The 22,083-nt window shown below is 35.4% G+C and overlaps 1 protein-coding gene across 1 annotated transcript in view; it reads left to right on the forward strand.

The window, feature by feature from the left end:
- The window catches only part of ORC5 (origin recognition complex subunit 5), an 82,696-nt gene that overhangs the window by 5,894 nt on the left and 54,719 nt on the right, over positions 1-22,083 (forward strand). Inside the window, 6 exon segments of the mRNA XM_017852331.1 lie at positions 1,535-1,735; positions 3,121-3,195; positions 5,638-5,749; positions 12,427-12,557; positions 16,630-16,678; positions 16,768-16,858. Of these exon segments, the coding sequence (XP_017707820.1) occupies positions 1,535-1,735; positions 3,121-3,195; positions 5,638-5,749; positions 12,427-12,557; positions 16,630-16,678; positions 16,768-16,858 (659 nt within the window).

Below are 22,083 nucleotides of genomic sequence, written 5' to 3' on the forward strand. Positions count from 1 at the left end.
GAGCAAGTCTCGTTTGTGTCCTTATTATTTCTGGAGTTACCTCATTTTGATATTTTGATAGTTTTTTTAAATGAAGTGCTAGTTGTTTTTTTTTTGAAATGGAGTCTTGCTCTGTTGCCCAGATTGGAGTACAGTGGTATGATCACAGCTCATTGCAGCCGTGAATTCCTGGGCTCAAGTGATACTCCCACCTCAGCCTCCCAAGTAGCTGGGACTTACAGACGTACTCCAGCAGGCCTGTCTAATTTTTTTTATTTTTTAAAGACGGAGTCTCACTGTGTTTTCCAGGCTGATCTTGAACTCCTGGGGTCAAGTGATCCTCCCACCCCTCCTAAAGCACTGAGATTACAGGCAGGAGCAATATGCCTAGTAAAGAGCTAGTGCTTACAGTCCTCATAGGAGGATTGCTATGGTTTCTAACTCTTAAAATTCTTTTTTTTTTTTTTGACTTAAGTTTATTCAAGGATATTATATTAAAGTTATAAGTGTGAAATTCCTATTAAGAATTTTAACATTCAAATATACTTAGATTTCTTTTTTTTTTAAACGAAGACAGAGTCTCGCTATATTGCCCAGGCTAGTCTTGAACTCTTGACCTCAAAGCCTTGGGATTACAGACAGGAGCCACCATTCCTGGCTGATTTCTTTATAAGAATTCTTTATAGGAAAATACAAGTTTGCTTTGAATTTCCATAAGAAAGAAATGGCAAGCTGAAAGAAATAATTGAAGAGAGTTAATGAAGGGACAGTTTTATAAAGGTTGAGGACATTTTATGGGAATCACTAAGGGATGATGGTACACCAGGGCCTTTACCACCTCCAGGCCTGAAGGGACCATAGAAAGGAGCTGTTACTGGAACCTTACAAGAGGTGTAACCTTAGAAAAGGGGCTGTCCAACTTGATCTTTGGTAGAAGAGTATACACTGCCAAGCTGGGGCCGCTGAGGGGTCATGGTGGGAGTCAAGGAAATCAATATCCAAACTTCTCTCCCACCATTCTCCCTTAGTCTCCTGCTGGTTCTTTCCATTGGCGTCTCTATCCACAGCCAGAAAGTAAGAGAGTCTGGGTGATGTAATTCTGTAGCTGTCAGGCTCTTAGGGCATGGGGTGGGTTTGGTGGGATGTAGATTTAGAAAGGCAAATGGGCCGGGCGCGGTGGCTCAAGCCTGTAATCCCAGTACTTTGGGAGGCCGAGATGGGCGGATCACGAGGTCAGGAGATCAAGACCATCCTGGCTAACATGGTGAAACCCCATCTCTACTAAAATACAAAAAACTAGCCGGGCCACCTGGCGGGCGCCTGTAGTCCCAGCTACTCGGGAGGCTGAGGCAGGAGAATGGCGTGAACCCAGGAGGCGGAGCTTGCAGTGAGCTGAGATCTGGCTACTGCACTCCAGCCTGGGCGACAGAGCAAGACTCCGTCTCAAAAAAAAAAAAAAAAAAAAAAAAAAAGGCAAATGGAGAATATCAGCAGAGCCATTATTGTGTCTGTGTGTTTTCTTCTTTACTTATACGGTTTTGGTTTTCGTTTTCAGCTCCCACATGTCTTTGTGAATTGCGTTGAATGCTTTACCTTGAGGCTGCTTTTGGAACAAATTTTAAATAAATTGAATCATCTTAGTTCTTCAGAGGATGGATGTTCTACTGAAATAACCTGTGAAACTTTTAATGATTTTGTTCGCTTGTTCAAACAAGTAACCGCAGCTGAAAATCTCAAGGATCAGACTGTATATATTGTAAGTAATTTCATTTGATTAGATCATCTCTTATGTTGAAAACCAATAATTTATTAGATCAATTTTCATGTATTTGTTTTGAGTTTCATTATGTACAGTGCTCTGTGCCAGATGCTTTTGTATACAGAAATGTGTTAAACATATTCCTTATCCAAGGGAAGCTTCATTTAATAGAAAAGGTATGACACATACATGTGACTACATGTAGAATGTGATAAGTGATTGTCACCAGATGCAAAGTATTGACTGTGTATATCCAATACAGCTTCATGAGGTATTAGCATTTGAGACAGACCTAAATGAATCAGAGTATTCTAGGAAGAAATTGAAGTAGATGAATTTCAGATAGAATTATATAAGTAAACGCATGCAGCTAAAAATGGAGACCAGAGAATACCAAATAGTCTAGTTTTAGTGGGTTATAAAGTATGAAGGGAGAAAAAGAAGACTGGAAGATAGGTTGGGGCAAATCATGGAAGGTCTAGAAAACTATACTAAAGCACTTTATTTAATTTCTTAGGGAGTGGATAGGAGGTAGTGAAGACTTTAGAGCAACAAATATGCCTGATTACTCTGAAGACATGTTAAAATTATCATCTTTGGAATTGGATAAGAACTAACCAAGACTGGATAGTTCATAAAGGAAAGAGGTTAATTGGCTTACAGTTCAGCATGGCTGGGGAGGCCTCAGGAAACTTATAATCGACAGAAAGCAAAGGGGAAGCAAGGCATCTGCTTCACAAAGTGGGAGGAAGGAGAAGCTCCTTATAAAATCGTCAGATCTCATGATAACTCACTATCACAAGAACAGTATGGGGGAACCACCCCCATGATTCATTTACCTCCACCTGGTCTCTCCCTTGACACATGGGGATTATGGAGATTACAATTTAAGATGAGATTTGGATGGGGACACAAAGCCTGACCACACCATTCCACCCTTGGCCCCTCCCAAATCTCATGTCGGTTTCACATTTCAAAGCCAATTGTGCTGGGTAATTTATAAAGAAAAGACATTTATTTCTCACAGTTCTGGAGGTTAGGAAGTCAAAGGTTGAGGTCCCCGCATCTGGCAAGGTCCTTCTTGCTGCCTCCTCACATGGTGAAAGGTAGAAGTCCAAGAGAGGACGAGGGTGAGAGTAAGAGGTGGCAGAAGTCCCTTTTATAACAAAGCCATTCTTTCAATAACCCATTCCCTTGATAACAATATTAATTCATTGATGAGGACAGAGCCCTCGTGACTTAATCGTCTTTTATGGAGCTCCACTTCCCAATACTGCCGCACTGGGGATTAAGTTCCAACACATGAACTTTGGGGGACATAATCAAATCATGTCATTTTGTAAAGGCTTTGTAAATGCATTTCTTCTTCTTTTTTTTTAAAGGTTCTAGATAAAGCAGAGTATCTAAGAGATATGGAAGCAAATCTTTTGCCTGGATTTCTTAGATTACAAGAATTGGTATGTAATGTGAGAGAGTGCTTTTTCCCCACAACTTAATCAATGGATTGTGTTGTAAAATTTTTTCATTTTGCTATTTGATAGGTGAGAATTAGTATTTTAATATAATTGTAGTTTGCATTTCTCTTATCGGTAAAGCTCAGTATTTTTTTCATAGTAAAATCAGTTGGTGATTTCATAGCATTTATTCTTCAATTATTTTAGCTTTTCCTCTCTAATTATGAAGTTATTGCTTTCTATTAAAAGTTTTAGATGTTTCTAGAATAAATGGCAGAGGGCCAGACTTTAAAATCTCAAAGATTTTAAAATTTTCTTTGCATTTCAAAATAAGGATAATCTAAAATAAGAATAGCATGGCTATTCTGGCTCATCTGGATTTCTATCTTATAACCTCAGTGTCAGAGTTTACTTTTGTATGTCAGTTTACTCTTGTGTTGGCTTCACAAAGTACAGTAAGTCCTCACTTAACATCTCAGTAGATTCTTGGAAACTGCAACTTTAAGTGAAACAGCCTACAGCAGGTTCTTCCTTACCTTCAGCATCATTTCATTATAACATTGTTGAGGAAAAAAATTGGTTTCATTATATGTTGCGCTTAACGTCAGTTTCCCAGAATCTATCAACAACATTAAGCGAAGGGTTACTAATTAATACTACTGTGATTGTCATGGCCCAATAAGAAAAGAACAGGGGCGGACTTACTAGGCATTTGCATCAGGTGAAAGCCAAATAATATCACAGATAAAACAGGGTTTTCTAATAGTTTGAATAAGGAAAATTGGTGAGAGAAATAGCTGTGGTTGTTTCCAGGTAGAACCATATTCACTGTACTCACAAAGGGAATAAAGATTTAGTTTGAGTGAAAGAATACTGTTCAATATATTCAGTTAATATTAATTTAAATTTTATTGGTTTTATGGTTTGTATTTATAAATTTATTTTGGTTTTATAATTTTATAAGTGCTTTGAGCATAAGCAGTTTATACCTACCTAATTTTATGTTTGTATGTGTTAAAGTATTAAGTAATATTATAATAAAGTAAATACTTGGGGAGAAGTGCTTAAAGCATATCTGCCTTTCAAAGTTAAATACATTATTCAAATTTGAGAATCTGCTAGAAGTTTAGAGAGGCCACTGAAATCATTGTGTGCCCAAGGCCGACTCCTGAAGTTTACTTTTAGTAATAGTTGAGGGAGGGGAGGTATAGAGAGGACAGGATGATAAGCGTAGCTATTGGTGGCCTATTCTGGAAGTTAACCTCACACAGTCTTGCTTTTCTTGGTTTCATTAACTCTTGACATTTTATTACTGAAACTCAAAACCTGTCTTCTTTGAGTAGATGTCTCCTATTTCCTTTCCTTTTATTTGTTTGTTTCATTTGTATTTGCGGGTTTTTGCATATGCATCCACTATTTCCTATTGCTTTGCTCTAGAACTCACCATCTGGTATCCAGAGTGCATTATTGTCTTCTTGCCTTTACAGTATAGATCACCCTATTTTTTCCTCCTTATGCCTAGTAATGGTAGTCATACATCCCTTCACAACAATTAGGACTTTTGACAATTTTTTAGTTTCAATTACAGAAATTGTTTGAAGAAAATTAAAAGATTTAGAGTAATCTCAGCTGAACTGGGAAAGAGAATTGTTTTGACATTTCTGGAACCATGCTTGATTTTTTAAAATGTATTTCATTTAAGAGAAATCTGGCAAAAGCATTTCTCTTTTTTTTATATTAAGTATTTAAGTAAAAGGAAGTTTAAAATATGATGAATATCATATATACTGAAAGTACTTATCAGATGAATAGATAAGAACATTACCAATTTAAAATCTTTCAGCTCGATAAATCCTCTTTTAGCCTCTCAATGTATTTAAACTGATTTTATAAAATGCTTTTAGGTAATCATATTTTATAGCAAAACAATTCAGTAATTTGTTAGCAGGATTGTGATTAGGGTATGTTATTTTACCGCTATAGAAATAAATTCAGAGATTCTTAAAAAAATCAGACCCAATGTGATGGCTAATGCCTGTAATTTCAGCACTTTGAGAGGCTGAGGCAGGAAGATCACTTGAGTCCAGGAGTTCAAGACCAGCCTGGGTAACTTACAGAGACCCTGTCTTTACAAAAGATACAGAATTTAGTCAGGTATGGTGGCACATGTCCCAGCTACTTGAGAGGTATTGGAGGATCACTTATGCCTGGGAGGTTTAGGCCACAGTGAGCTGTGATTATGCCACTGCACTCCAGCTTGGGTGTGTGACAGTTTGCAAATGGATGAGCTCCTTGATTAGGTTTTCTAAATAAGGTTTATTAATGTGCAAATAATTTGTTATAGGTTAGAACTTTGGGGATTTATTTGAAAGAAAATCCAAATGGAAATACTGCTCTGATTAAGATTTTTAAATGCAAAGTTACTTTTATTTCTTTCTTTTACAGGCTGACAGAAATGTGACTGTTCTCTTTCTCAGTGAAATTGTTTGGGAAAAATTTCGTCCAAATACTGGATGCTTTGAGCCATTTGTCTTATATTTCCCTGATTACAGCATAGGTAAACCTTAAAACATTGTTTTGGCAAATGTTATGCAGGAGAATAGTTTTTGTTGTTTGAAAGATTAAACTAGCATATTCAAATGGGAATACTTTGATATTCAAAGTATTTTGATATTCAAAGTATTTGAATATCAAATGGGAATATCAAAGTATTACACTGTTAAGGTTTGCTGCCAATCTCAAGTAAGATGTTTGTATTTCTGCACTTATAAAATTTACTTTGGAACTGTGAGAGATTATTGTATAATTACTAATTTTTTTTGGATGAGCAACTCTCATATTTGTGCTAATGTATCTTCATTTTTTTAGTCAATACATTAAGATGTATATGTAGTGTGATTATGACATCTGTACGAATAATCAGACTAGACTTGTAAAGCATATTAAGAGTGTGTTGAAATCTTCATTTACTGTATACTTGGGTTAGGTACCATGTTGCGCTTACATCTTTTGATTTTATAAATCTCATTTTCTTTACTGTAACTCATACGGTGCCAATTACTAGCCCTTGTGTTTCTTATTTTCTTGGGGACTGCATTTAATCTTAAATTTCATAGATCCTGATGCTTTTGGTCTTTGGAAGAACACAGTAGTTTTTTGTGTTGCTGAATAGCTTTGTGGATTAATACTGGGCTGTCATACAGAGATGATACTTGGGATTCAGAGATTATAACTATGAAGTATAAGATGATTAGCAGTCTATAAAAAAATAGCATTCCATGACCTTGGCCTCATTAACACTATCCCTCTGAACTAATCAGCTGTAAACATACATTAAGATTAACACATTTTTGTCTGTTTTCACCAGAACAGCAGTCAAATAACACCTTCCGTCTTAGCTAATTAGCTGAATTTTTTTTTTAAACAGCAACCCAAAATAGATGGAGTCCTTATTGTCATTGATTTCTCATCCATAAAAATCCCAAAATAAAGGGTAGGAGGAAAAGTGATAAAGGATTTTATTTAAAAAAAAAAAAATTCTGTACCTATGTCAGCACTGTTCTTCATAGTTCAGTTTTTTTATGACCCATTTTAAGTGCTGAAAAACTATTTAGAATTTGAGAAAATTACTAAAAAAGTTGATTTTATACATTTCAGTCAAGTTGAATTAATAATGTAAGTCATTATAGAATTAAATTTTAAAAATTCTATAAATTTATAGATTTAAAAATTTACAAAGATACAAAGCAGCATAGATAGAGAGTTTGAGGACAAAAGTAAATAAAATGGTCTTAGTAATTTTAGTGAGTATAGGATAATAGACTTTTGCAAAGTATATAATAATGGAGCCAAGTTAAATTCTGATTATTAAATTTTAGGGCCTTTTCCTATTCAGTTTTTTTTTTTTTAAAGCAGAAACACTGTAGTCAGACAAAAGCCATTCAGAAGGGGAACGTTAATAGATAAGTTGAAATTATGGTTAAGTGTGGAACCAGGGCAAAGAGATTATCTAAGTGGTTAGTGTTATCCTGTCATAATAACTTGAAACATATCATTTTCAGGAATATGGTGTCTGATTTTAAGGACAGCTGTCCTCTTAGCAGTTACGGCTAGGCGCCCAGTTTGGAAGTCTTGTTTTCTGGTCTTTACCTCGTGCAGACTACTCATCTTTTGGTGATGGATATTTTTTCTTTAGAGAGATTATAATGTACTTGATTAGGTTTTTGGTTTAGTTATTGTGTCAGTTTGGACAGATTAAGTTATGTTCTAATAACAATCTGAAATTTCAGTGATTACAGTTTCCTACTTAAGAACATTTGTACTGCTGTTGTCTTACATTTTACTTCTATATTTATTATAAAGCATGTAATACTATATTATAAACCTCAACTATTATTATAAACCTCATGTTAAATATTATTATTTTGGCTTTAAAAAACAGGACAAGAAAGAAAATAACTTTTATTGTTTATCCTGCTGGGGATTTGTTGAATTCTTAAGTTGTGGGTGTATAGTTTCATCAGCTTTGGAAAAATTTCAGACAGTATTTCTTCAAATATTTTGTCTGCCCCATCACCTTTACTTCTCTATCTTTTTTGTGTGGGATTGCATTATAGGTATGTTAGAGCACTTTATATTGTCTTACTGAAAGTCTGTTTATTTAAATTTTAAATCTTTGTGTGTGTGTGTGTGTTTTATTTGGGTTTTTTTTGTTTGTATGTTTGTATGTCTTTCAGTTCACTGGCTTTTTTTTTTTTTTTTTACAAGTGTCTAGTGGGCAGCCAGTCTCATCCTGTAGAATTTTCATTACTGATCTCATTATGCTTTTGTTTTCTTTTATATCCTTGAGCATATGAGCATATTTATAACAGTTGTTTTAATTTTCTTGTTTACTAATTCAATTACCTCTTTTGTTTTGGGTTTGTTCCCTCTGACTAATTTTTCTCCATCTTGGGTATCCGTTATGCTTCTTCATGTGTCTAGTAATTTTTTATTTAATTATAGATATTGTGTTTTTTATTGTGTTTTGGACTTTTTTCTCATTAGCATATTTAATTACTTACAGATACAGTTGACTCTTTTAAGGCTGTTTTTAAACTTTTTTTGGAGAGATAATCCAGAGTAGCCATTATACCAGGGCTAATTTTAGCTCTACTTCTAAGACATAGTTTTTCTGGAATCTCTACTGAATGCCCTGTGTGTTTAGCATGGTCTCTGCCTTCTGACTAGTGGCAACATGAAAAATTCACAGCCCTGTGTGAATTCTGGGAATTGACATATAGCTCTCCAATGATTGTTTTTTCCCTAAAAATTGTTCTTGCATGGCTTTATAGGGTTTTATCCTGTGCATACACAGATTGGTATTAAGCTAAGACTTGAGGGGAACCCCTGTACAGATTTCTGGAGCTCTTTTTTGGCACAGCTTCCTCCCCTCAGATACGCTGCCCTGCAAATTATAGCTATCTCAGCTCCCTCGGCTCTGGTCTCTCTCCTCAACTCAGTAGGATAAATGAACTCCTTTTGGAACTCTCCTTGCACCACAGTCTTAAAATTACCTCTTGTTAGAAAGCTTGGCTGATGGTAGGACTCACCTTATTTGTTTACCTTTTCTCAGGTATTACGGTCCGTTACTGCCATTTGTTTGATATTTGAAAATAGTTGTTTTCTATAGTGTGTCCAGTTTTTAATTGATTATTAGAGGAGGGTATTTCTGGATGCTCCTACTCCCTCACAACTGGAAGCAGAAGTCTCTCTGCAAGTTAGGAATGGCTTTTCTTTGCACATTAGCATATACTTGGATAGTGAAATTTTAAGACCCAAGGAGACCAACCAGTGGGTTTCTCCTACCCTTTATTTACTACCCGATGATACGCTGTTTTCAGCTTTCTGATATAGATGGGATTTTTTTTTTTCCATGAATTTGAATAGTCCTAGACTGTTAGAGCTGGCATGACTTGCTTATTATAGAATTATACTCAGAGAGTTTTGTCTGTAGTCTATAAACAAGTTGCTAGGTTACTTTTACAGCAACACAGTGAGGATTCCGATTCTTATAAGACTTTCATCAGGGCTGAAATGGGCCAGTGATAACGTCTAATCAACTTTCTTATGGGATACAGAGGGCTACCTGTGAGGAATACCCAGATAGAGATGTTCAGGGGGTACTTAGAAGTGCAATCTGAGCTGGAGACTCAAGTGTTTTCCAAATTTTCTTACCCATTCATTTATAGAAGTTTTTTCTTATTGGTTTTTTTTTTTTTTTTTTTTTTTGCTTGTTCATCTCTGTGATATTTATCTCTTCTCTCCATCTCTCTTTTCTTACATCCATCCAGTTATTTGGTAGGTTTTGTAGGTAGATATCTTTGTTTCTAAGTTTTTTGGTACCTTTTAGAAATTTTCAATATATTAGCTATTTCCCCATGCCTAGTTAAAAAATCTTAGTGACGTTGTATTTAAAGTTTGCTGTTAGAATGTAAAAGTACATAGACTCCAAAGGGAAGTTTTGGCTTTTATTTTTATTTTTTCAGCAGTTTTGAAATAAAGCAAATTCAGTAACAGTGTCTCATCTAGTATCCATTCAGGATAATATTCTAAGTATAAAACTAGACTTAGAAGTTTTTTTTTTTGTCAACTTCTGTGTTTAAATATTCCTTAATAGAGCTATTTCTAAACTTATGTTTATAAATTTTCAGATAGTTTATATATTTTTTTTTATCTTGTACCTGTGTCTAATTGATTCGCAGTCACAAAAGTGATTAAAATCAATGGTAAATGACCTTACTAAAAATACTAACTTACTGGGAACCTTAAACAAAAGGAAATTGACATGATTAGAATATCCTGGAAGAGTTTTACCTGTAATTTTGCAAAAAACTTGAGCCCTCTGAACTAGGTTTAAAGTTCTAGTCATATGCAAAGAGCTCTTAACTAAGAAGTCTAAGGAGACCATTGCACCAAGAAGTCAAAGGATCTTACGATAAGGAATGAATGTCTAATTGATTCCGGTATTATGACTGGGAAATTTTGAATAATATATGGTTGTTTCCCTTTAAATTTTACTGTGTTTCTAAAATATGATTATTTCCCGCAGGGTAAAGTATAAGGTTAGGACTCTTAACATGATATTTTATAAAGAGCCTGAGATATAACAGAAGTAGAGTAAAGATATCAAAGTTGTAGGGAGAAAACATGTTTTATAAAAGGGGGAATAACAAAGTAAGGACTAGGATCAGGTGATGATTATTGTAAAAAAATTAATTATTTTCATTTTACAAAACATGAGCATTTTCTAGTTTGTTGGCAGTTTATGTACTATCCCCTTTTTTTTTCCTAGTTGATTTACTTAATAGGAAGAAAAACTAGAATCTACAGTATTTTTTCCCTTATTACTGATTTTGCCGGTCATAAGGTTCTTGAGATTTTCTTCAGCTGTCATTGTTTTCTATTTGTCTTAATATTTAATAATTTTTTTTACCATCAGTTTCAAAATTTCGATTACATTTTCAGAATTATTTTTACTCAAAACACTTCTGACACCAAATGTGTGGGGTATTTTTGTTCACCCAACAGCAAATTCTTCAGTTCTCTAGATATCAAGTGGGTGTCCTAAAATTCAATTCACTTCTGACACTAACTACCAGAAGTTAGTGCAGACCTCACAAGTTAAGGACTTAGTCCTACAAGAATATTAGCACTTCAGACACCAGTCTAAGTCCCAGGTTTCTACCTGTACTCCTGAAGACTGGTTATAAATTGGGGTTTCACGTGACCCCCTCCTCAGGTTTGATAATTTGCTAGAATGGCTCACTGAACTCAAGAAAACAACTTTACTTATTCCGTTTATTATAAAGGGTACAAATGAACAGCCAGATGAGCAGGTACACAGGACAAGGACCAGTGGGGTCCCAAGCCTAGGAGCTTCTGTCCATGTGAGGCTGGGGTGTGCTACCCTCTCAGCATGTGGATATATTTACTATCCTGGAAACTCAGAACCTCATCATTTAGGATTTTTTATGGAGGTGCCATTATATAGTCATGATTTGATTAAATCGTTGGTCATTGGTCGTGGATTCGATCTTTAGCCCTTCTCCTTTTCCCAAGGACAGGAGGTGGGGCCTTGATATGGTTTGGCTTTGTGTCCCCACCCAGATCTCATCTTGAATTATAATCCCATAATCCCCACATGTCATGGAGGGACCTGGTGGAAGGTAATTGAATCATGGGGGCGGTTCCTCCATGCTGTTCTTAAGACACTGAGTTCTCATGAGAGCTGTTGGTTGTATAAGTGTCTGGCATTTCCCCTGCTGGCACTCATTCTCTCTCCTGCTGCACTGTTAAGAGTGCCTTCCACCATGATTATAAGTTTCCTGAGGCCTCCCCAGCCATGCAGAACTGTGAGTCAATTAAACCTCTTTTCTTTATAAATTACCCAGTCATGGATATTTCCTCATAGCAGTGTATGTGAGAATACAGGCCTCTAATCACTTGGTTGGTTCCTCTGACAACCAGTCCCCATCCTGAAGCTATCTAGGGGCCCACTGTATTAGTCCATTCTCACACTGCTATAAACATACCTGAGACTGGGTGATTTATAAATTTATAAAGAAAAGAGGTTTAATAGACTCAGTCTGTGGGCTGTACAGGCTTCTGCTTCTGGGGAGGCCTCAGGAAACTTGCAGTCATGTTGGAAGGTGAAAGGGAAGCTAACACATCTTCATAAGATCAGCAGGAGAGAGAGCGTGAAGGGGGAATTGCTGCACACTTTGAGACAACCAGATCTCATGAGAACTCTTATCACAAGAACAGCGAGGGAGAAGTGGCTCCATGAGTCAGTCACCTCCTACCAGGCCCCTCCTCCAACACTGAAAATTTCAAATGAGATATGGGTGGGGACACAGAGCCAAACCATATCACCCATCAAGAAACACCTCATTAGTATAAATTGAGGTATGTTTTAAAAGGGCTTATTAGGAGTAACAAAAGATACTCCTCTTATCCTTCTCATTCAGGAAATTATGAGGGCTTTTAGAAGCTCTGTGCCAGGAACCGGGGTGAAGATCAAATACATGTTTTTTATATCACAAATCACACTTTTCTATTCTAATATTGTAATAGTTTTATTATTCCTTAATTATGGCTGGGTTTGGTTTTTTTTTTAAATACCTTTGTTATAAAATGCTTGAAGATATGATTAGGGTACTGTGTTAATTAAGTTATTTTGTGTCCTGTGAACAGGGAACCTTCAAAAGATCCTGTCCCATGATCATCCTCCAGAGTATTCAGCTGATTTCTATGCTGCCTACATTAACATTCTTCTTGGAGTTTTCTACACTGTTTGTCGAGATTTGAAAGAGCTCAGACATCTGGTAAATGAATGTTTTGCTTGTATATATATGTGTGTGTGTGTGTGTGTGTGTATAAATATATGTGTATATATATCTTTTAATATTTTCCATGTAGAAATGGTGTGAGATAGGTTAGAAACTGAAATTTTATTCTGGGAATTTGCATATGGCCTCTTGAGGCTAACATACCATAAGAAGGTAGATGTTTGTGGGTTAGTACAAACTTTGCTTGTTCTGATCAGAAAAATGTCATTCTCAGATCTTCTCACTCTTCCTTGTTTTTTCTCTAATTGCAGAAAATGCAGAACTCCATTAAAATCAAAATGAGGAATAACAGAAAACAGATGTAAAAATTTGAGTAGTTTTACAACTCTGTTAATATTTTGTAACAGATTTTGTTCAAGTTTTATGTATGCAATGATTGAGGTCTAGAATCTAGATGGATTTGAGTATGGTCGGAAGCTTTCATTGCAGGTCTTTCATTAACCAGTGACCCTGAGCTGGTGATCTTTGTATAGATGGTTCTTTTTAATTTTTTTTTTAAACAATTAGAATAGCTGTTTATATATCATAGACAGTTTGGAAAATGTTGATGTTGAATTTTTCTTTGACCTTTTTTGTTTAATTGTGGGGATGGGAAAGGAAGGAGACAAGAATTTCTAGTTTCCCTTTTAGAAATCCTTAATTAATAATTAAGATCTTAGCTCCATTTAACAGAAAATAGTAATATATCTGAGGCTGGAAAACAGTCACTTTCAAAGTAACAGATTCTATGTCTGTTAACACATTTTCTTCACATTGTTCTTTTTCTCTTTCTGCCCTGAAAAGTGTTACTTAGATTCAGTGTGTGTTTGAGACAGAACATAGAAGACAACTATTTAAAATTATACTCACATTTAGTATGTTTTTGAAAGTTTCAGATTTCAGGGTTCCTCTGATTTGCATGTAGATTTCAGACATCTTCTCAGGAAAAAACAAAACGGTTTTTCCAGTTCCAGTTTATCACTAACATTCTTCTAGAAGTTGGATGTCTTGGGATCCCTGGCTTCTGAGGGAAATGATAACACAAGAGACAGAGAGGAGAGAGTCAGGAAAACGTACCTGGGTGAGATGAACTTAGGAGCAAATTATCCTCCTCTGTCTTCACTGGAAAGTAACTTGCAGTTACCACTGTTTAGCACTCAAATCCTGTGGGAATCTGTGCTGGCAGCTATTTCAAAGTAGATTATAAAATATAAGAAGAAAAAATTTAGGGAAAATATTTATGGGAAAATAAAATGTAAAGAGAGAAATATTTATTTAAATATAGTATTTTTAAAAGTTCTTTGGGTTTCACTGAGGAATGACTTTATTTAGGGTAAGGTTACAGCTTTCTTAAAAATCATATTCATAAATGTGAAGTATGGTTTAAGTCTTATACTACTATCGGTAATAATAAATACAGAAAAGGATCCTTAAACATTAGAGAAAAATAGCACAGTGTTCTTAAGTTTTCTCTATATATAGAACATAGAAAATAAAGATACTCATTTTCCTTTTTTCTTCAGATGTATAGTGTTGTTTGTGTTTGTCTCAAAGTTTGTAAGTGGCATGTTTCTTGAAAGTTTATTAAATCACCTGAAAATATTCTTTTCAGGGATCTTTTCTGGAAGATGCTTTATGAACTGATATTTCTGTATTTCTTAGAGGCTAGTTCTATAGGATGCTTAAGATAGGAGAAAATAAAGTACTACTTTGATATTCATTTAGGTTTGTTTTCTCTAACAAACCTTATGATACTGCCTTTTTAACTGTTATTCATAAATTCTTAAACATATTTTAGTGTTTCAACCAAAAAGAAAATCAATACAATTGCCCCTTAGTATACTTGGGGGATTGGTTCCAGGACCAGTCCCATGTATATCAAAATCTGAGCACACTCAAACCCTGCAATCAACTCTGCAGAACCTGAGTGTACAAAAGTTAGCCCTCCATATACATAGGTTTTGCATTCCCTGAATACTATGTTTTTGATCTGTGTTTGTGATCTGCATTTGGTTGAAAAAAAAAATCTGTGGACAAGTGGACCTTCATAGTTCAAACCTATGTTGTTCAAGGGTCAATTGTTTATTTTGATAAGCCAAATTGTGTACCAGTAGCTGTTAACATTATGACACTGTAGTGTTATTAAACTATGCTTAGATCTGAAAATCTAAAATCACAGTAAGGAAGTTTGGCTGAAGCGAATAATGTCTTCTTGATTCTTCTTCTCTACACTTAATATTAGCCACATTTGGAAGATTTTTCTACTTTAAATAATTGTTTTTTATGAAGTAGAATAGGAAGAAATTAATGATTTGGTTCTTAGTTTTCTGTTACCTACTTACATGTTACATAGTTACACATTTATATATATCTTTTTTCTATGCCTCATTGAATAATTTGATATGAAATACTTGGGAACAAACATATATATATATATACACACACACACATATATATATTTTTTTAATAAATGGAAGCAGTATGTTTTTAACCAGTTTGCTTAAACGACTGTTCAGTAGAATTCCAATGCTGATTCATAGAAAACTAATAAGTAGTTATAATTAGTTAATTAGTACTCCTCAAACTTTAGAATACATAGAATTTCTAGAGAGATCGTTAGACATAGATTCCTGGGTCTCATCCTCAGAGATTCTGATTTGGTATGCCTGAGATGATGCCAAGAACTTGGATTTATAACAGTCTCAGGTAGTGCTGCCAATCCAAATATTTTGAGTCATACGAAACTCGATGATGTTTAATTGATGAGAATGTTCAGACATTAGAAAATAACAGTTAATTATTTGGGCTTGAGGTTTTTCATTATATGTTTTATGGTTCTGTATGACATAAATATAACCTAAAAGTACAAATTATGCTTTGTTACTGTAGGGAAATTCATATTTTTACCCTGCAGTTTTGGTAATTTGAATCTATAAAACAAACTAATAATAGATTCATGGGAAAAAAAGGCATACAAATTTATTTTTTAATTTTAATTTAATTTTATATTGAGTTCCAGGATACATGTGCAGGACGTGCATGTTTGTTACATAGGTAAAATGTGTGCCATGGTGGTTTGCTGCACCTATCAACCCCTCACCTAGGTATGAAGTCCTGCATACATTAGTTATTGCATACAAATTTATTAATATGCATATGGGCACAGGAGCCTTACACAAAATATAAGACTCAAAAGGTGGGGGGCAGAAATGGGGGCCAGCTGATTCAAATTTTTATACCATCCTGAGGCTACAGAAAGAAAATGGGCTTGGAGCATGGCATAACAGGTTATTGGAGGGAGAGGAGGAAAGACGTGGTTAGGGAAGGCACTCTTGTTGTGCAAATGAAACCTCATAGGTAGCAACTTCCAGAAAGAATAGATGGTAGCCTGTGCTAAGTTTCTCTGTCAGACCTTCAAAGGTGTCAGACCCTCAAATCTCTTTCTTGAGAGTTAGTCTTTCCTAGATCCAAGGTGAGGGATGATCAGAGAAAGCCTGCTTGCATCTGCTGTTTCCTTATTTCCTCTACAGATGCAATTCTCCCTCACAAAAAGGAGCTTTTCAGGGCTATTCTTGTGCTTGCAACCCTTCTGATTAGCCATATCAAAATATACCAAAGAAGTGTATTTTTGGTGAGACACTCCATTCTCCTAATTTTGTATACAGAGGCTAATGTATTAGGCAGAATTTAGCCAATTAAAGAATATTTTGTGTTGTGCTGTCATTATTGGTATTTTTGCTGTTTTGTTGTAGTAATAAGCTACAATTACATTTTTTTTAAAGAAAGAATCAGAGTCTTGCCATGTCCTCCAGGCTGGAGTGCAATGGCTGTTTACAGGTGCAGTCACAGCACACACTACAGTCTTGATCTCCTGGGCTCAAGTGATCCCCCTGCCTCAGCCTGAGTAGCTGGGATTACAGGCGCATGCCACTGTGTATAATTACATTTGACTTGAGCAAATGTGTTTAAGTAAAATTTCCTGAATATTAATACAGATTTTACTTGAAAAATAAATGTCTAATTGTGATCAATCAGTGCTTTTTTCTTCCCTTTTTTTCTTTACTTACAGGCAGTACTTAATTTTCCTAAATATTGTGAACCTGTGGTTAAAGGAGAAGGTAACTGTGTAATTTTACTTATTAATATTTATTTTGAGAAAGGTTTTTACAAGATACAAATTACTGAAATTTTCTTCCCTTTGGGGTAGCAAGTGAACGTGATACTCGCAAACTGTGGAGAAATATTGAACCTCATTTGAAGAAAGCCATGCAGACTGTTTATCTCAGGGAAATATCAAGGTAATTTTCTATTTAGTATGCATACTATTTTTTATGTCTTTACTCAGGATGTATACTCTCTCAACTGAAATAACAGACAGAGGGACTCTAAAAGAAAACGATACCTGTTTGAGAATTGACATTGCGATGGGAAAGCACATGCTGTAGTAAACTCTGCATCTTCAGGGAGGTAAAGGAAGACAAGGTTTTTAAAGGAAGAATGAAGTGAATTACATAATTGTTTTGAGATAATTATTCTTCACTACAAGGATCTGTTACGGTTCAGAGCTGGACAGGCAGTTGCTGGGCAGATGTCCTCATGGAGGTATTTTTTTGTGTAAGATTGCATTAGCCTTTATACAAGGTTATGTTTTTTTTCTGTCTTTTGTAATAGTTCGTTTTATCAGGCATTATGGATGAGAAGCCTTCGTGGCCTTTCTTGGCTCTGTTTGTCAGGATTTTTAACGCGTGACTCCATTTTGATTCTGACAACTTTTACTTTTTCCCCTTTTAATCAAGATTTTTCTCCAAAAGCATTGCTGATCAGTCATCCTGTATTTAGGTTTTTATTGTCCCTTGGTGACAGAACGGACCTGTCCTGGGTTGTTGTCTGGTCACCCGTTGAAGGGAGTGAGTGGTAGCTAGGAGTCAGTGTCAGAACCCTTTTAGCCACAAGGGAGGTTTGAAGGGAGTGGCTAAGTCTACCTAGAGTCTGTTGTTAAGTTTAATTTTGTCTGTTCCGTAGGTGTTGGCTATCATTGCAAAGTGCTTGGGCCAGCATTGTTCTGTTAGGAGTTGTACTTCTGTAGAAATTGTTTTTTGAGACAGAGTTTCACTCTGTCGCCTAGGCTGGAGTGCAATGGCACAATCTTGGCTTACTGCAACCCCTGCCTCCCGGGTTCAAGCAAGTCTCCTGTCTCAGCCTCTTGAGTAGCTGGGATTACAGGCGTGTGCCACCATGCCTCACTAATTTTTGTTGTTTAGTAGAGACGGGGTTTCACCATGTTGGCCAGGCTGATCTCAAATTCCTGACCTCAGGTGATCCGCCTGCCTCGGCCTCCCAAAGTGCTGGCGTTACAGACATGAGCCACCACACTTGGCCACTGCAGAAATTTGACAGGCAACAAGTACAAAGTTTACAAAAGAAAATACAAAGTAAAATGTATAGTAATAGGACAATCCTAGTTTGTATAGTGCTTTTGAACTGTGAACCTCGGCTTAAAGGGAACCTACTGAGTAAATCAGATGACCACAGGGAGTTACGTGAGACTTCTAACCATGTGGCCTCTTTTCTTATTTGGGTTATGTAGGTCTCAACTTTCCCAGAGGAATTTATTCAAGTACAGCTTGTGGTATTAGCAGTAACACAGACATTTTCTTTTTTTTTTTTTTTTTTTTTTTTGAGACGGAGTCTTGCTCTGTCGCCCGGGCTGGAGTACAGTGGCCGGATCTCAGCTCACTGCAAGCTCCGCCTCCCGGGTTCACGCCATTCTCCTGCCTCAGCCTCCCGAGTAGCTGGGACTACAGGCGCCCGCCAGGTCGCCCGGCTAGTTTTTTGTATTTTTAGTAGAGACGGGGTTTCACCATGTTAGCCAGGATGGTCTTGATCTCCTGACCTCGTGATCCACCCGTCTCGGCCTCCCAAAGTGCTGGGATTACAGGCTTGAGCCACCACGCCCGGCAACACAGACATTTTCTTATGTAACCAATAGATACAGATCAATTTTATCATCTAGTATCACATGACTGAGTTGAAATAAAGCAGAGTGAGCTACAATTGTATGAGGGTTATTGCCCAAGTTGCCCACTAGATGGACTAAAGAATCTTTTAGGTCAGGTTCTATCAACTTACCAGCAGTAGCTACTGATTGTGAAATTTCAGTTATACCATTATCCTATCAAATGAAAATGGTAGGCATTAAGAGAAGTAAGAGTCTCATTATGATGTGGAGTCTTGTTCTAATATCTTCGAAAAAACTGTTTCCACCATGAAACTGTCGACTTCTTATTCTGCTTTGTAGTTCGACTGTCTCTGGTTATGGCATTTAGTGGTTTTTTGACCCTTCTGTGTGGTCCACACATCAGGTACAAGGTTTGTTCCTTAAAATTCATCTAGCTTCAATGTATAAGGCTTCAGGAACAGAGTAGTTCCCCTTTTTGGCAATTTTATAGAAGAAAGTTGGATTGGGGGATCCTAGAAGAATTTAGAATCTAGTCTAGGCTACAGGTTGATTATAAAAACTCAAATACGATGCGTAAAGCTACAAACTAATAACAGGTGCATTATAGGTTTTTTTTTTTAAGAAACATAACCTTTTCTCTCTATATTGATCACATAGGTATCTCAGATTTTAAAACCTTTTGAGTCTAGGAAGTCAAACTAAGGTCAACTTAAGATTTTATTTAATATCTACAATCTTCAGGTTCTTGGGCCTGCCAGGAAGTGGCATTTTTTACTCACTCACTGTAAGACTGGGAATCCTTGAAACCAGGCAATTCTGTGCACATTTTCTAATGTGATATGACAGTCAAAGTCTTGGTAATATAACCAGTGTTTCCAGTTACATCGTGTTATAAAGAGAGAGCAAATTCTTATTGAACTTAGTAAATAAACTTATTTTCAAGGAGAAAAAAAATCCCCATGAATAGTTTTGAATTTTAGAAGGATGAAATAGGGAGAAAAGCAGATGCTTCACCTTGGTTCACAAAATATACTTTACTAAATTGCTAATTAGCAGTTTCCTAAAACTATACAGGTAGCTTAAGAGAGAAAATTTTCTCAAATCTAGAAAACAAAAACAAGCAAAAAACTGATAATGTTTCAAATAAAATCATAAAACATCCTCTTCAGTTATTCAGTCTCATGTAATTAATTTTTGTTCTGTTTGATCTTGATTAGCAGTTTCATGAACCCATCATTTCTTCATTAGAGTTCCGATAGATTTTTATTTAGTCCATTGATCTTTAAGTTACTAGAAACTTGTATTTAAGAGTACTTGTTAGAATCTTTTTTTATGAATCTGATTGCAAATGGTTTTAGATAAAAATCAGAACAATAACTGTAGGATGACAGAGACTTAAAATAGCCATGGTTAAAAATTTGATGAAAGTTTACCATAATCAGAAATTGACAGAGAAGTTTGATTGTTTTTTGCAGCATACATATAATCACCACAATTATGACTTGATGGTATATTAGATCTCTAAGTTTTATATAATTTTAGAACAATGATATTCATCACATACCTATAAATATAACTAAAAGAAGATCCAGTATTATCATTTGGCAATGCTTCTTACACAATTTACAAAACAAATTTAATCATTTAATATCTTTACAATGTGAGAAATATATCCTTTGAGGCTTTCCAGGGGCCTAGCTAGAAAATCCAAAAGTTAGTTCTAGGTCAAACATGTTTAATTTAGAATTTTGATATTGGGGAGGTCTATCAGATGCGAAAAGGTTTAAAACACCTGGTCAAAACAGGATCACAGGTCACTGTAAAATAATAGTCATTCATTTAACCAGAATGATAATCAAAGGACTTCAAAAGCAATATAGAAAGTTACTTGGATTTAAAAAATGTTAACCCTTTCAAAACTATTTTCCTAAGTAATAAAACATAAAAAGCTAGTAAGAACACAGAAAGTTATCTTGATAAAATGCAAAATATTTGTTTCTTGGGCCAGTTACCAAAAAAGTAGAGAAAAACCTCTTGCAGTGTGATTGTTTCTCCTTATGGGAAGCCCATTTAGATAACCTGGAAGTTGAACCCAGCAAAAACAGTATTTGATTTTAATCAGACCCAGGAAGAATGTGTGGTCAAGGTTGTGAGAACACACCATGAGTGTAAACAAGAAAACTAGTACCTTGAGCAGGGAAATACATGGCTTTTAGTAACAGCATGGGAACTTTCCTGGTTACATGGAATAATTCAGACACATTCAGAAAAACCAAGTGTACAGAATCAAGTTATACTGGAGGAAAACATTGCTTTTGTAGGCCATCAAGACAAACATTTTAGAATTAAGACTATAACAGCAGAGTTATAATCAGAGGAAAAAAGTTACAAGAGCTGATGAAAAAGTTAAAGGAGAGAGTTATCACCTCAGTCAAGATTAAAGGTGTACTTTTTCAAGGGGAGAAAGAGTTGAAAGCAGTGATATATGCAGTAAGATGCAGCAAACATTAAACTTCTGAGATATAAATCTGAGGAGCTTTAAGAGGAAAACTCTACCTTAAGAAATGAAATTACCATCCTAAGTGAAGAAGACAGCTTTACAAATGTGAAACTAGAAAATTAAATGAAGACTGTGAAACAGGAAAAAAAAAATTTTTTTTTCTAATGTAGTGGACCAAATTTTTAGTTTTGTATTGAGGATTGAGGGATATATTTATCTCAAACTTTAATCTTTGGAAAGACTTACAAATAATTCCCTTCTAATTACAGCCAACTTGATCATACACAAATTTAATAAATCTACCCTTCACAAACGTTATAATGATTTACATAAACTGTCCATGACATGCTTAGATCTTTAGTTATTTTCTTATACTTTTAAATAACTACATTTAGGACAAAATATTTACCACACAAAATTATTTCTCAAATTTACCCTTTTTTTTGACTGGGTGTGATGCTTCACACGTGTAATTCCAGCACTTTGGGAGGCCAAGGCAGGAGAATTGCTTGAGCACGGGAGTTCAAGACCAGCCTGGACAACATGGTGAGACCCTGTCTCTTAAAAAAAAAAAAAAAAAATTCACTTTAACCTTCTTTTACCTAAAATACATATTTATACCCTTAACTTTACACATCTGTGTCTCCTACTTACTGGTGCCTTTCTATCCTGTTTCTGTTTTCTTAAATTTACTTTTTAAAATAACCTTAAATAACCTTCAGAATTTAGACAAAATTATTCTTTTTTCTCAATAAAGAACACTTTTTTTTTTGGCTTTTTAAGAATTCTCATTACAAACACATCTTACGTTTTGGGGTACACTTTGTGTACAGAATTATATATGTTAATTAGAATTGTTAAGGTAACTTTTAGTAACCTTATTAATAAATGGTGCTAGGAAATCTGGCTAGCTATATGCAGAAAAACAGAAACTAGACCCCTTCATTCACCTTATACAAAAATTAAGATGAAGTAAAGACTTAAATGTAGAACTCAAAACCATAGGCAATACCATTCAGACATAGGCGTTGGCAAAAGAAGAAAACCTAGGCAACACCATTCAG

Source organism: Rhinopithecus bieti, unplaced genomic scaffold (genome assembly GCF_001698545.2).
Source record: "Rhinopithecus bieti isolate Rb0 unplaced genomic scaffold, ASM169854v2 scaffold_59, whole genome shotgun sequence".
NCBI lineage: Eukaryota > Metazoa > Chordata > Mammalia > Primates > Cercopithecidae > Rhinopithecus > Rhinopithecus bieti.